We start from the raw sequence: 13917 nt of genomic DNA on the forward strand, positions 1-13917 counted from the left end.
GTCTACCGACCTCACAGCCCTAATTTTCCAATCTGCACACCACTTTTAAGAAAAGTGGGCCTGGCAGGGATCACGTGGGCCACAGCGGACACACTATGGCCTGACAGAGTTTCTCTAACTTCTGTCATAAAACATGTGGGACCTGCTATGATGTGCCAGAATTATTTGATGACCAAAACCTCTTTTGTTCCATTCTTAATGTATTCTTCCTGCTGAAGCGATTACTAATATCTTCTTACATGTTGACATTGTGATAATAATTCTGGTGCATCTCATGCCTTCATATAAAACTGATGATCGTAATAAATTGCCCCCAATATCTCATGTAGCTACAGCCCGGTCTCTTGGTCTCCTTGCTTGAGTCACAAGCTTTTGTTTTTACATCCGAAAGATCTCCTCACTCTTCCTTCTTGTTAGACTGAATACAATCTTAATGCTCCATTATTTTTGATTTCTGTTGGTTGTTGCAAGATGTGTGTAGTCCACAATGTACAAGTACTACTATGCACCCACACTAAGGCCCGGTTCACATCTGCGTTCAGGTCATTCTGTTCCCCCATCCGCAAGCAGCACTTTTCTCTTTGCACGTTTCATGTGGAAACCACACGAACCCCATTATAGTCTATGTGGACGTCTGGTTTCCTAAGATAACCGCTTTTTATGCGGATTAGGTTTCCGTTCAGGGGGTCCCCAAGCGGACTCCCCTAATGGATACCCATGCACAGATGTTTACCAGGCCTACGAATGCTATGAATCTTAGTACTGTGGTGCTGGCAGGACAGTATCTTGATATTTCCTATTAGAGCCAGCAACCGAATCACTATGGGGTCACGTAGAACATCAAAGATTCTCCATCAAACCCTCTGATTTCGATCTTAGGATGTGACTAGGGTGGTCCAGGCTCTCCTCACTCCTATTGGGTTTCATCATGCTCAATACTTTCTTAAAGGAAATGGCTCTTTCCCGAAGTATCGGTCATCAGCTTAATGCCCTCTTCTCTTGGAAATATATATGCATTCTCATTTTATCCAAAAGTCACTAAATTTACCTAGTGGTTTGCCCTATCTAGACAGCTAAAGCTTTCCCAGTGGTTGTCTAGGGATAGAGGTAAAAGTGCAGGACTGTAGGAAACTTTTTGGTGTTGAATGGACAAACACGTAATGTAATTTTGTAATAATTTTTTTGCAAATATAAACATATTGAAGTTTTGCGACGTTAAAGATTTTCTCTAACCATTTGTGGTCTCATCGATTGGCAGCCACTAAGATGTTTAGAAATTTTTTTTTTAAAAAAAACAGAACATTTTAATTGTTTATATTTGCAAAAATGTTTATACGTGGTGATGTTAATGGGAAGATCCCTTTTACTGGCACATAGAAACAATCCTTGGATATCCTAGAGACCGGCAATGCTGGCAGGCCAAGTCATCGATAATTTTCCAATAAGGTTCCCATATTGGCCCAGTGCAATGGCTTTTCACAAGTCAAGGGCTTATCCACTCATCTGCATTTTGTGTATTGTCCATGGGTCTTGTTCTTTGTGGTTGTTTTTCACATCCATAATAAGCTGATCATCCCCATTCCCCCCCACCCGTGTTCTCTGTATTTTTCTGTACAGTATGCATATTCGGCCTGTGATATTAACAGACCCATAGACTCGAATATGTTTCAGAATAGAGTATGTCTGTATAAGAAAACCAATAGGTGCACATGCAGTCTGTGTTTCACATCCATTAAATACATATGTGTGAATAAGCTCTGGTTATATTACCATGTGCGCAGAGCTACAGGACTCCTCATTCTCCTATAAACATATTATTTAGTGACTCACGTAGTTATCTTTGTACAAATCGCTCTATAATTCCTCTTATGTCCTCTATATATTTATGTGCAGTAAACAAATAACCTGTTAAAAATTCCGTATTCTCCATATATCGATGAATTTTTGCATTGAAGCTTTTTGTTTCTCTTGTGGGGCTGGAGGTTATTTTTTGCATGTAACCTATAAATCCACGTTGTGATGGCTTCTCTGCAGCCCATTCCCTGACTTGGCTACATTTTGCTTTCCACCACATAGGAGGAGAATAGTTGTCTGAGTCGTCTGCCACCATCTTGGCATCCATGCCCCGTGCAGCCTGCCATGCCCACTTCACAGCCCAGGATTTATTTATTCGCAGGGTTTCTGGGTCTCGCTGGCCTGCTACTGAAAGGATCTCAGTGTTACAGCTCCGTTAGGTCACTTCTTCCATTTCATGTACCAATTACGCAAGCTAAAAGTGTTCCTCGGACCCAATGTAATAATGTTTTCCTACATGGGAGTCTCCCGGGGATGTGTTGCCCTGTGTGTGTGTGTCAGGGCCCTGCAGACAGTATAATCCGGCTGGCATTGGAACATCCCGCCCACTGCCTATGAGCATCTCGCTCTCTGTAGTTCCTGGTGCACAGAAAAAGCCTTTTGTCGCCTCAGCACTGGCTGTCCTTTACCTTCATACGGAGGGGGAGGAGATAGGTGGGGAGCCCAGGCTGCTTGTCTATGGGGTGTATAATCCAGAGACCAGCGGAGATGCTCAAACAATGCACCAGCTCTTACTTTTGGATGTATGCATCACTTTAAAGGTCTGTTCCACCCTCATTGTCTTGTGCTCTCTGTGTTTTTTTATTATCCTTATTTCTGCTGGATATGTATCGAAACTTCATTTAGGTTTCCTCCCTAATGAAATGCGTACGGTTAACCCATAGCGTCCTGGGATTGTCTGCTTAACGCTTTCATGCCTGGAGCTTATCCCCCCCCCCCCCCCCCCCACAGAGCTGTCACAGCTAATTTGCACTGGTGCCGTTCTCAATGAATGGTTTTATCACTACGCTCATCATTACTAGGTTTATTAGGGTTTACAATGTATCCAGCAGGTTGTGGTTATTGGGTAGCAGGTTGTCGCGGATGGACTATGAGATGGCCTCGCATTTGGGACAGTCCTGCGTCCGTCAGCGGCCAGACTTGTAAAGTTTGTAGTTGTGATGGTGTTGTATGTAGGTGTGCGGCATCCAGACCATGTTTTCTTCTGTGCCTCAGCTGTTCCATAGACTCTCATGGGATTCAGAACCACCCGTGCTTGGATACATGAGGTTCAGCTGTATGACCAGCCTACTATTAAATGTTGCATCCCCCCCTCCTCTCCCGTCTCGCCTTCTTATGCTATATTTGCCTGCCATGTCCAAGCACTGATTCTGCCTTTTGTCTTTCATGTCTATTGATAGTCATACAGCAGCATCCGATATTAAAGGAAGGGGAGAAGGGAGGGTGGTGAGAGGGGTTGGGGGTTATTTTTTTCCTATTTCTTTGCATCTACCAATGCGGTGCAAAAAAAATTCCATTTGTGGGGGGCTGGCGAAGCCGTGAGTGTCATGTATGTGTATAGAGGCAGCATGCAGGCGATGTGCTGATGCATTGCTGTGAGTGTGTGCGAGCGTGTGTCAGTGTGTGTGATGCAGAGAAGTCAGCAATCCGCCTCTGTAGCTGCTGTGCCTTCAGTTCTGCTTCGCAACGTAGATTGTTACCACACATCGAAAATACTGCTTGTCTCCTGCGTGCCTGTGGATGTTACCGAATTATCTCCTAGCCAAGGGGAACGATTGGAATAAGATTGTCCCTCAGAAGATGCCACAGAGGATTGCTATGGAAAAGGCATGCTGTCGATAAGGAATATTAAAGCGAGGAATGTATCCCAAGAAATCTGACGGTATGTTACCAAGGGGCCTCTCTTTACAGGTACACACACAGATCGCCCACCATTGCTCAGTTACCCGGTAACAAACGGGGAATCCATTTATTTCCTATACAGACGTTCTACATCTTGGCCCGTTTTTCTAGAAGGGACCTCTATGTGACCTGCTGTGGTGAATTGTTCAAGTGCATGGTGTCTCAAAGACTACTTGGATATTCTGCAGTGCTGCATATAAGCAAACACTTGGATGCCTTTACATAGCGAGTCGGCGCTCGTAGCGAGGCTTTAAGTTTGTCTTCTGGAGAGAATTTCCTATGTTAAGACTCTGCCGTCTCATTAGTTGTTGTGGTTGGTTAATTTATCTGCGGATACTTTTTTTTTTTTTTTTTTTTTTTTTTGCTCGGCTCAACTCGTACGTAAGATCGGAGGGCATCATCCTTCTCAAGCACGAATGCCTTCCTCCATCCACACACACTCCTGCTTATGTCATTTGCATGAATCATCCATCTATATGTGACTTATCCCATTCTCATCCTATGGCTCGTCCTGCGTCGAGATCCCGATTTTCTGTTTTCGAGCTGCTAATCACGGGATTATATACGGACCTGACTAGGCACATTGGCGTTTTTTTTTTCCCCTCTCTTCATAGCGTCCCTGTGTAATCTGGATTAGGGCACTCGATTTCTCTGCATGCCAGCACGCTGATTTATGTCTTTTATGTCTGGTATGGATGATGGAATATCAAGCGAACCACTCCTAAATTTGATCCTTGTCCATCGCCGAGCCCCAGCTTTTAGCATAACCCCCGTCCTATTCCGCCTGGCGAGAGGGACAGCACTTTAGGGGAGGGAGGGTGAAGGAAGGACCAGCGTCATGGGCCATTGAACAGGGTCAATACAGACTTTAGCAAAGTATCAGCGGTAGAGAGAAAACATTAGTAAGAAGATGGTTAGAATTCATCACGAAGAGCCGCAATAGGTTTTTTATTGTATGGATATTTTTGTATAGATGACAAGGCTTTGATCGGAGTTGTTGCTAGTTTGTGTGCGGTTCGTTGCGTGCGCCGTAGCCTTGTTGGGAGTATTTGTGTTGCCAAATAAACAACTGCTGGATGTAAACATCAGGCATAGCTATTGGTATAGGAGATAGGTTGAGGTTTTATGCCGTTTTTGTCTTCTGTTTTATTTTGCTTTTGGTGCAACAGGTTCAGATGTTTTTCTGCCTTGTAATGACTTATAAATCCTATGAACGTTTCGTCTGTGATTCCAAGGTCATGCATGTACCATGATGCAACTGTACGGTGATCTTCCTCACCGTCTGACCTTCTTCTTATAAGGAGGGCAGTGCTGTGCAACCTTTACAGATGGGATTTGTAATGCTTTTCACATTCAGTCCAATAAAGGAGCAATGTTTGATGTCCGAGCTAGAAGATGTCCTAATTCCTATTGCATCTTCTGGGAGATACGTGCTTGCATATCTTGAAGATCCGTGATATTTTGATACCAAGTGGTGTGGGGTCTTTCACTTGATAACTAGTATTATGATATTCCATAGATCTAAAATACTGATGTGTTGCTTCTCTCGGTTTATTATGGGGGTGAAGGGTCGAACAAGCTTCTCCGACGTGGGAGTCACTTGGTCTTCTAGCAGAGATTTGATTCTTCACAATTGTAAACCTGATTTAGGCTGAGGCCCACGTTGCAGAAAAGCTGCTTTTTTTGTTGCAGATTTTGCACCAAAGCAAGGAGTGGATTGAGGAGAAGGGAGAAGTACGAGGATCTTATACTTGTATAAGAACTTCCTAGATATTTCCCATTTCTTCTGTAGATGCTCCTGGGCTTGGCGCAAAAGAATTTCAAAAAAACGCAGCAAAATTCGCTTAAAACAGTTAGTCAGCCAGGGGACCTATAAACTGGAGACCAGAGTTACCCCTGATGGCTCGCCTCTCCCCTTTGGTCTTCTGTATACAGGTGCCCTGACTGACGTCCTGTTTGTACCAGGTGACCACTGCAGCCGATCACAGCTCTCAGCAGTGACCTCTTCACAAACAGCATGTGACTGCCGTGATGTTGCGCCATCTGTAAAGTGATGAACACCAAGGCCTGTGATTGGCTGCAGCGGTCGTCTGGCACCAGCAGCTGCGGGATTTGTGAACAGTAGAACGGAGCTGCCCCTGTTGGGAGGAGAGGTGAGTAATGGCATTTTGTGTTTATGGGCCCCTCAGCAGCACTATTGCATAAAAAATAGCAGACAATTCTGTTAAATATTAATGACCTCTCCTTAGAATCTGTATCTGATTGGTCGGGCTCAGGATCAGAGCAGCTCTCAAGCGAGCAACTTTTTTGCTTCGTTCATTCGTCACTTGCCCTGTTTGCAGGCATGGAAACTTGAATAAGATAGCATTACCAACGCCATCTTCTTCTGCAACTTGCACTTTGTACAGAGCCGTAATGCAGTCTTGTACACGAGGCCTAACTCATTGCACCCTATTATATTGCCTTGTGTAATAATTGTGGTTGAAGTCCATAACCAAAGTGGGATTTTAGCCTGAATGTTGCGGTAGTGCAAATCTGGAATGTAAGCAATAGAAAAAAAAGCTTGACATAGGTATTCAAATGGGTTGTCCCATAACTCTGGCGACATTGGGGAAATCCTTGAGGTTAGAAACATTGTGACCTACATAGGTCGTCATCATTGTTGGAGATCTGGTTACTGTTGCAGGGTACATATTTAGGTTTCTGGACACACATCATACTACAAATAAGTTGCAGACTTGTATTGGGGCATGTTCATATAGAGGAATTTGGAGTGGGTTTCACTAAATTCTGTTCTGAATCTGCCTCCCCACCAATGCAGAACGCTGCAAAAAATCAGATTGTACTGTTTGTTCCAGGGCTGATGCAGCCATAGAGAAGACATTCTGCAAACTGATCCAATCCAGCAAGTGACACCTGCAGCAGAAAGCACAGGGCCAGAAAATGGAGTGGAATCTGAGGAGGGGGCGCATCCGTCCTATGTGTGTACCCCTTGATGCATACCAGGAGTCAATTCTGTCATCTGAATAAATGTCATTGCCATGTGAGGTGCAGAGACTGGCCGTTCTCCTGTCACCCCGAGCACTTCGGAGTTCCTGTCTCCTCTCATCCCATCTCTTTGGTCGTCCTTCTATTCCGGGTTGTCACTATTCACTATGACTTGCTGTACTCGCCGGCTGACTGACATGTTATCCCGCTGGGTGATCTGATCTATCTATAGAGTATGCAGATCTCCATAGTGCGCACAATCCTATAAGGAGTGTCCTTTATGAATACAGGGTTTGGTATCAGTAACATCATTGTACACATTGTTAATTGTTATGTACATGACTCCCGTTTTGTCGTGGTGAAGGCCTTTCATTGTCTCTCTTTTTTTCGTATGTCCTTGCTATTCCCCTGCAGATGTTCCCGTCTTTATTAATTTGTTCCTTGTTGACATTTACGTGTCTGACAACACTTGAGACCACAGCGTCATTTATTTATTTATTTTTCACATATTTATAATATTTTTACATAAGAGCTTCCTTTTTTTCTATAGATTTTTTTTTTTTAATGTTTAAGAAAAAAAATTCTTAGTTATAGTTATACCTGTTTATAGCAATTGATCTGTTTGCAGCAACGGATCTCTTTGCGACCCAGCCTCCTATTCGTGGCAGCCTCGGGGTCAAAGTGTGACCCTTATTGTAGAGGTGACATGGTGACCCTGTAACAGGAGTTGTGGCCAGAATCTCTATGGCCACAGCCTTGGTCATAGCCAGCTATACCTAATCCATTGGGGCAGGTTGATGAAGACTGATGTTTTCTAACCCAGTTCTCCTATTCCCTGCATTGGCAGAGGGGTGCGCCTTATTTATGACAAGGGGCGCGCTGCCTCATAAGTTGGGTGCACCCTATGCCGGACCATGTGCCTGCACTGCTACAAGATGCTGTAGCTTTTGGGGATTGCTTATGCTAGTAAACGGACATAAATGATCAGAAACTGGACAGGGAAGGGTGGCACGAAACAGAAAAAAATAAATAGGTTACAACTTTTTGCACAAGAACCCAATTTGTGCCAATATATGATGTTCTCATGCCTTGTACACTAGACCACTGAAGTACAAGGCAGAATAGATCAGCCCCAATAGCTTTCTAAGGTTTGTGGAATTGCATACTCTGCATGTTGTCACTCACTTGCTTTGTAGAAGAATGCAAAAAGTCTTAGAATACTAACAAGACCCTGAGTGCGGGTAAATACAGCAGCGGCTGGTACGTGGACTGGGGGACCCTGGAGGAGCTGACAATAAAAGTGAGCAGGGCTTAGGATTACTGTAAGACTAGAGTATTCCTGTAGTATGACCGTTTCAGTAGTCATTTTCTCCACGACTGGGGAGTCTGAGACTGGGTGAGTTTTGGGTGGGTCTGAGTGAGGCCTGGTTCACATCTGCTTTCGGGATTCCATTCGGGGAGTCCGCTTGGGGACCCCCCAGAACGGAAACCTACACACATTAAAAAGCAGTTAGCTAAGAAACCACACGGACCCTATAGACTATAATGGGGTCCATGGGTTTTTCCATGCGGTGTCCACACAAATCCTGAACGCTGATGAGAAATAGGTCTCGGGGTGAAAAAGTTACTGCCTTTAGCTTCAAATAAAAGGATTATATTAAATTATACAATTGTTACATTTTTCCTATTTGTTTACATATATTATTATAATTTGTTACCGTATATACTCGAGTATAAGCCGACCTGAATATAAGCCGAGGCCGCTAATTTTACTACAAAAAACTGGGAAAACTTATTGACTCGAGTGTAAGCCGAGGGGGGGAAATGCAGCACCGTGTCAAAATTAAAATGGTCGGAGTTTTTGGGTGCTGGGGAAGTGGAGGGGATGTTTTGGTTGTCTGTCTGCCCCTTCCCTGAGCTTGAGGACTGTTTTTGTTTTTTTTGTTTTTTTTACCCACTTGTAATTCAGCCTGGCTGACTATAGGGTATCTGCAGTGCTCCTATTAACCCCTTCCCGACAGAACAGGAGCACTGCAGATACCCTATATTCAGTAGACCGGGCACTGTCAGACACAGGGATACCTAATGTGTATGTGTTTCACAGTCATTTTCTACTTTTATATGTATTCTAGGGAAAGGAGGGATTTACAATTTTTATTTATTATATTTTTTTAAAGCCTCTTTTTTTCACTATTTTATGGGAGATTCTATACATTAATATTGCCGCTGGTATGACTCGAGTATAAGCCGTGGGGCTTCCGCCTCAAGGTTTTGGTCTCTCTAGGCTACATAGGTCCTGATCCTTACACCCAAATACAGAGACCCTATGTGCAGGTTATATATTTCCTATAGTACATAATGTTTCTATTTCTTATAGGTAGTCTTTTCCTCCTGTGTAGATGTCTGGCCGGCTCCGTGCGCTGTTTGGGTTGTATTTTGCACATAATATGGTGGTTGTCTAAGCACAAGCTTCAATTCTTTTGCTCTGAGCAATGTTTTCTGTTTGGACATCTGCCTGGGTTGGTTTTGTGTCAATCCTGTGGTTATCCCTCGGACCTCCCCGGCCCCTCCTGTATTCCTCCATAGAAGTCTATACCTATGGCAGCCTTCCTTTTGGAGAACCTTCTTTCTTTTTTTGGTATTTATACTTGGAAGGAAAGTAAATTCTTTTCGTGCAATGTTTTTCTCCCACTCCAGGCTTCATATAGGTATTAAAGCTGGAACATAATTCTCTTTCTCTGAGATTCGGATCACCAATTTTACATCAAGGACTGGCGCGCGCGCACCGCTTGGCCCTGTACATTATTCATCATTCTAAACACTTGTCTTGGAGGAGACAGCGGGATGACGGACAAGACCCCATGAAATCTGCCCTTTTCTGTCTCCATAGCCTTTTCAGTTATCGCTGCAAGCTCATTGACCTAATAATAAGAAATGTGCCACCTCTTAAATGAATGTGCCTTCAATTTAGTGCTGGAGTTTATGGTATTAATATAAAACATCATTATATGGGATATGATACTTGCTTGGGGGAAGGGGACTGCAGGGATGGTTTGGGTTATGGTCGTGAATACAGATGACTTTTTTTTGGCAAATTTAATGATTACTTAACCTGTTGTGTTTCCATTTTTTATAGCAGAAACTGAATTTTTTTTTACCATCTGAAATACAAATAATAATTGACTTGAAGTCGAGGGCAAATCTCTTAAACCGATTAAGATTTCTCCAGAAATTCTATTCATTTCATCGGTACGCCGGTGACTTTTAATCAGTTCCCAGTTGTGAGCGCGCGGAAGCATCGAGCGCACCTCTGCCTATTTCGTAGAGCTCACAACCTTATTTTGCCAAAGGGAAATCTTTAGATTTAAGCCTGTACACATTAGACTTCATCAGGCCAAACCACTGACTCTGACACCTTCTTAAATGGCTGTCAGTCATGGGTATAGGGTGTAAAGGTCCTCTAATATCCCCCCAACTCCAACTAAAATTGGTCCTGACTCAACATCTTCAACTCGGACTCCTCAGCCCTGGACTTTGTTCATACCTCACTGGAAAATCTTCCAATGTATACCTGTAGTGTAATGCTGTCACTGTGTTTAGGCATACAGTGGATAACATCACCCATAGGAGCCCATTGTCAAAAGAACAGTACACGATGTAGAATAGGTCTTATCCTTTACCTAGGAAAATATAGCATATACTTGGGTAAATATAGTATATACTTGGGAGTATTCACCTGACACACATTTAATGTGCCTAAAATTGGACATACACATTAGATTTATGTCTTTCCAATCCCACCTATTTTGGTGGCATTGGCCAAATGTTTAATGCAGTGTTTCCCAATCTCTGGGCCCATGGAAAATTGTTGCACATAGACTTGTGGTCCTCTTCCCAACCATACTGTTGCGGGCCCCAGGTGAGTTTCCAAAGCGCCCCTGTTGGGATTTGCTGGTCTCTTGTATATTGTACTTGCTGGTCTCGTGTATATTGGACCTGCTGGTCTTGTGTATATTGGACTTGCTGGTCTCTTGTATATTGGACTTGCTGGTCTCTTGTATATTGTACTTGCTGGTCTCGTGTATATTGGACTTGCTGGTCTCGTGTATATTGGACTTGCTGGTCTCGTGTATATTGTACTTGCTGGTCTCTTGTATATTGTACTTGCTGGTCTCGTGTATATTGGACCTGCTGGTCTTGTGTATATTGGACTTGCTGGTCTCTTGTATATTGGACTTGCTGGTCTCTTGTATATTGGACTTGCTGGTCTCGTGTATATTGGACCTGCTGGTCTTGTGTATATTGGACTTGCTGGTCTCGTGTATATTGGACCTGCTGGTCTTGTGTATATTGGACTTGCTGGTCTCGTGTATATTGGACCTGCTGGTCTTGTGTATATTGGACTTGCTGGTCTCTTGTATATTGGACTTGCTGGTCTCTTGTATATTGGACTTGCTGGTCTCTTGTATATTGGACTTGCTGGTCTCTTGTATATTGGACTTGCTGGTCTCGTGTATATTGGACCTGCTGGTCTTGTGTATATTGGACTTGCTGGTCTCGTGTATATTGGACCTGCTGGTCTTGTGTATATTGGACTTGCTGGTCTCTTGTATATTAGACTTGCTGGTCTCTTGTATATTGGACTTGCTGGTCTCGTGTATATTGGACCTGCTGGTCTTGTGTATATTGGACTTGCTGGTCTCGTGTATATTGGACCTGCTGGTCTTGTGTATATTGGACTTGCTGGTCTCTTGTATATTGGACTTGCTGGTCTTGTGTATACGGGTCCTCGTGACTGTTCTCCAGTTTCAGCTTTATCACCGGTCTCTGTTCAACACACCTGCCCTGCTCTCCCAAGCCCAGGGTGTATAAGTATAGTGGAATTTGGCAAGATGGCTGCCAACTGAATGTGTTTGGCTGATGGCTGTCTGGTGTGAATTGCTAGCTTTAGATAAAACTTGATAGAAGCCATACATGTAAGCTTGGTTGGTACATGTATGGTGTCCCCCCCCCCCCCCACCCCCGACAGCAGATGTTAGGATCAATGCAGGTTTCTGATTCTGTTTTGCTGTAGGGGATCCTGTAAGACGCCAAGTGTGTGGCAGTGGCTTATTCCATTCTCTTTATTGTATATGCACACAAGGTCAGATTTGCCTGTGTTGGAGGTTTTTCCCACCTTCCAAGAAGTTATCCAAGACTAGGATATTGATTTCTGTGGCTTATTCACTACTTGCCAAGCATGGCGCCATGCATTGTGCATTGGCTGTGCTTGGTATAACAACATAATCCCTTTCATTTGAATGGGACTGACCATATAAGCAATGGACATGATGTCGCTGCCTGAGAAGAAACAGAAAACAGATCAGTATCGTTGTCTTTTGGCCAAGGCCACCCCCGATCAGTCAGTTTATTTATGTGGATGGCGAGATCTTATCTCCAAACAATCCCAGCATTGATCATTCCGCTATACCACATCCGATGTGTTATTTGTCATGTATGGCCGGTGTCATTGGGTGCCATATTGAGAGTGAGCAATTGATTTATGGTATTAATATACTTAAATGCTTTTCTAATGCATTACTGACAGCCATATCCATGGATAGATCAATATGGTGGGGAAAGGGTGCAATAGCCATTACAAGGATCTGCTCTATAGATTCATTTTATCCATTTACTTCCCTGAAGTGCCTTAAACACAACCGGCTTCTATAAATAAATTCTTCCTGTAAGTCAAGGTTATACAATTAGGCAAGAAGTGGGTTGTCATGGGAAAAATCTGCATTTATGTTATGTTGCATCATATTCTTTATTATTATTGAAATACTATTATATTCATAAGGATGATCTTGGTCTCAGGTTGCTGCCTTGTTTAGATTCATCAATAATAAATGTATAAGGCAGCATGGGGCTTATCCGGTACTCTGATCTGAATTTGTTTCTTTTTTTTTTTTTTGAATTTTTTTTTTTTTGCTTTATTTATTAACATAGATGTAAAGTTGTTTAAAAGTCTACGCATACAATGGCGGGGCTGGATTGGATTCAGCATCTAGCAAGCTCCTGTGATTGTTCCGGCATCTCAGCAGATTGCTGGGAAGCCATTTAATGTGTGTGTGAACATAAATTCATAACAGTCGTGAAGCCATGTCATTTACTGGGATAAAAAGTAGCCTATGTGTTAATCGAGGTTACAAACTATGTGCCAAATTTCATTCAAATCCGTTCAACCGTTTTTGCATGATTGAGTAACAAACATCCAAACTTTCACATTAGTATAGTATCTATCTATCTATCTATCTATCTATCTATCCTCTTCTTTGTTTTTACCGTCCTGTGTAGCTTATCTTCCTCTTCCTTCAACCCAGGGCCAGGACATTGTGGGGATCCTTTGAGACATTCTTATATTATAAGAATATAGAGATATTACAATTTGTCCTGAAAAGTCTGGATCTCCTGGATGTCGAGCCGCAGAGCTGGCACATCTTTGTGGCTTCTTTTATAAATCAAAACTGCAACTCTGATGTGAATAAACCTTTAACTTTGACATTTCAAGAAAATCTGCGTAAAATACTTGGTACAAGCAATTGTAAGAAACTTGGGAGTGTATCTTACTGAAGACAAATGCTGCTTCCTTCTCTTATCAGGCTGTTCCCTGCTCAACCTCCCTCAGCTAAATTGCCATTCACTCTGAAAATCTCTGCTTTGTCTCCATGGATTGCAGGTCACATGATCTTGATAACTCATCTTTGTAGAAGTCTATGGAGAGGGAGGAGTTAGCAGGAAGTTCAAGAGATGATACAAGAAAGGAGTTGAATAGGTGCTTGCCATGGGAGGGGGGTTGGGGGGGTGCGGAAGGGGGGCTGGGGAGGAAGGCCCATTGGCCACAGGATAGACGGGGGAGGGGCCCATGGGAGGAAGGGGAGACGCGAGAGGGGGGGGGGGGGTCATGGGATGGGATATCGGGGGCCGGAGGCACGCGAGACAGAGGGGGGCCGGGGGTGCCAAGGGAAGCAGGGGCATAGGCGCGGGGGAGGAAGCAGGCAGGTGCGCGGGTGATAGGTGGGGAAGCCAGGAGCAGGCGGATGCTAGTAAAGAATATTTCAGTGGATAATGCTAATACAGTAACTACAACTGCTAATGTTGTGTATGTGCATCTTCTACATGATGACTTTGAGG

The 13917-nt window shown here is 43.5% G+C and overlaps 2 protein-coding genes across 4 annotated transcripts in view; both read left to right on the forward strand.

Moving 5' to 3' along the window:
• PRKCZ (protein kinase C zeta) overlaps positions 1-13917 on the forward strand; it is a 168059-nt gene that overhangs the window by 56139 nt on the left and 98003 nt on the right. The window contains exon 1 of one of the 3 annotated variants that reach the window (XM_075279630.1): positions 2267-2615. The exons of 1 other annotated variant lie outside the window; for it this stretch is intronic. In XM_075279630.1, the coding sequence (XP_075135731.1) occupies positions 2600-2615 (16 nt within the window). In that variant the 5' untranslated portion in view covers positions 2267-2599. Of the gene's footprint in view, positions 1-2266; positions 2616-3396; positions 3737-13917 lie in introns of those variants that run through there. One more of the 3 variants, XM_075279629.1, reaches the window with a different exon arrangement.
• Positions 1-13917, forward strand: part of SKI (SKI proto-oncogene) — a 307129-nt gene that overhangs the window by 4458 nt on the left and 288754 nt on the right. The window lies entirely within an intron of this gene.

This window comes from Leptodactylus fuscus, chromosome 6 (genome assembly GCF_031893055.1).
Source record: "Leptodactylus fuscus isolate aLepFus1 chromosome 6, aLepFus1.hap2, whole genome shotgun sequence".
NCBI lineage: Eukaryota > Metazoa > Chordata > Amphibia > Anura > Leptodactylidae > Leptodactylus > Leptodactylus fuscus.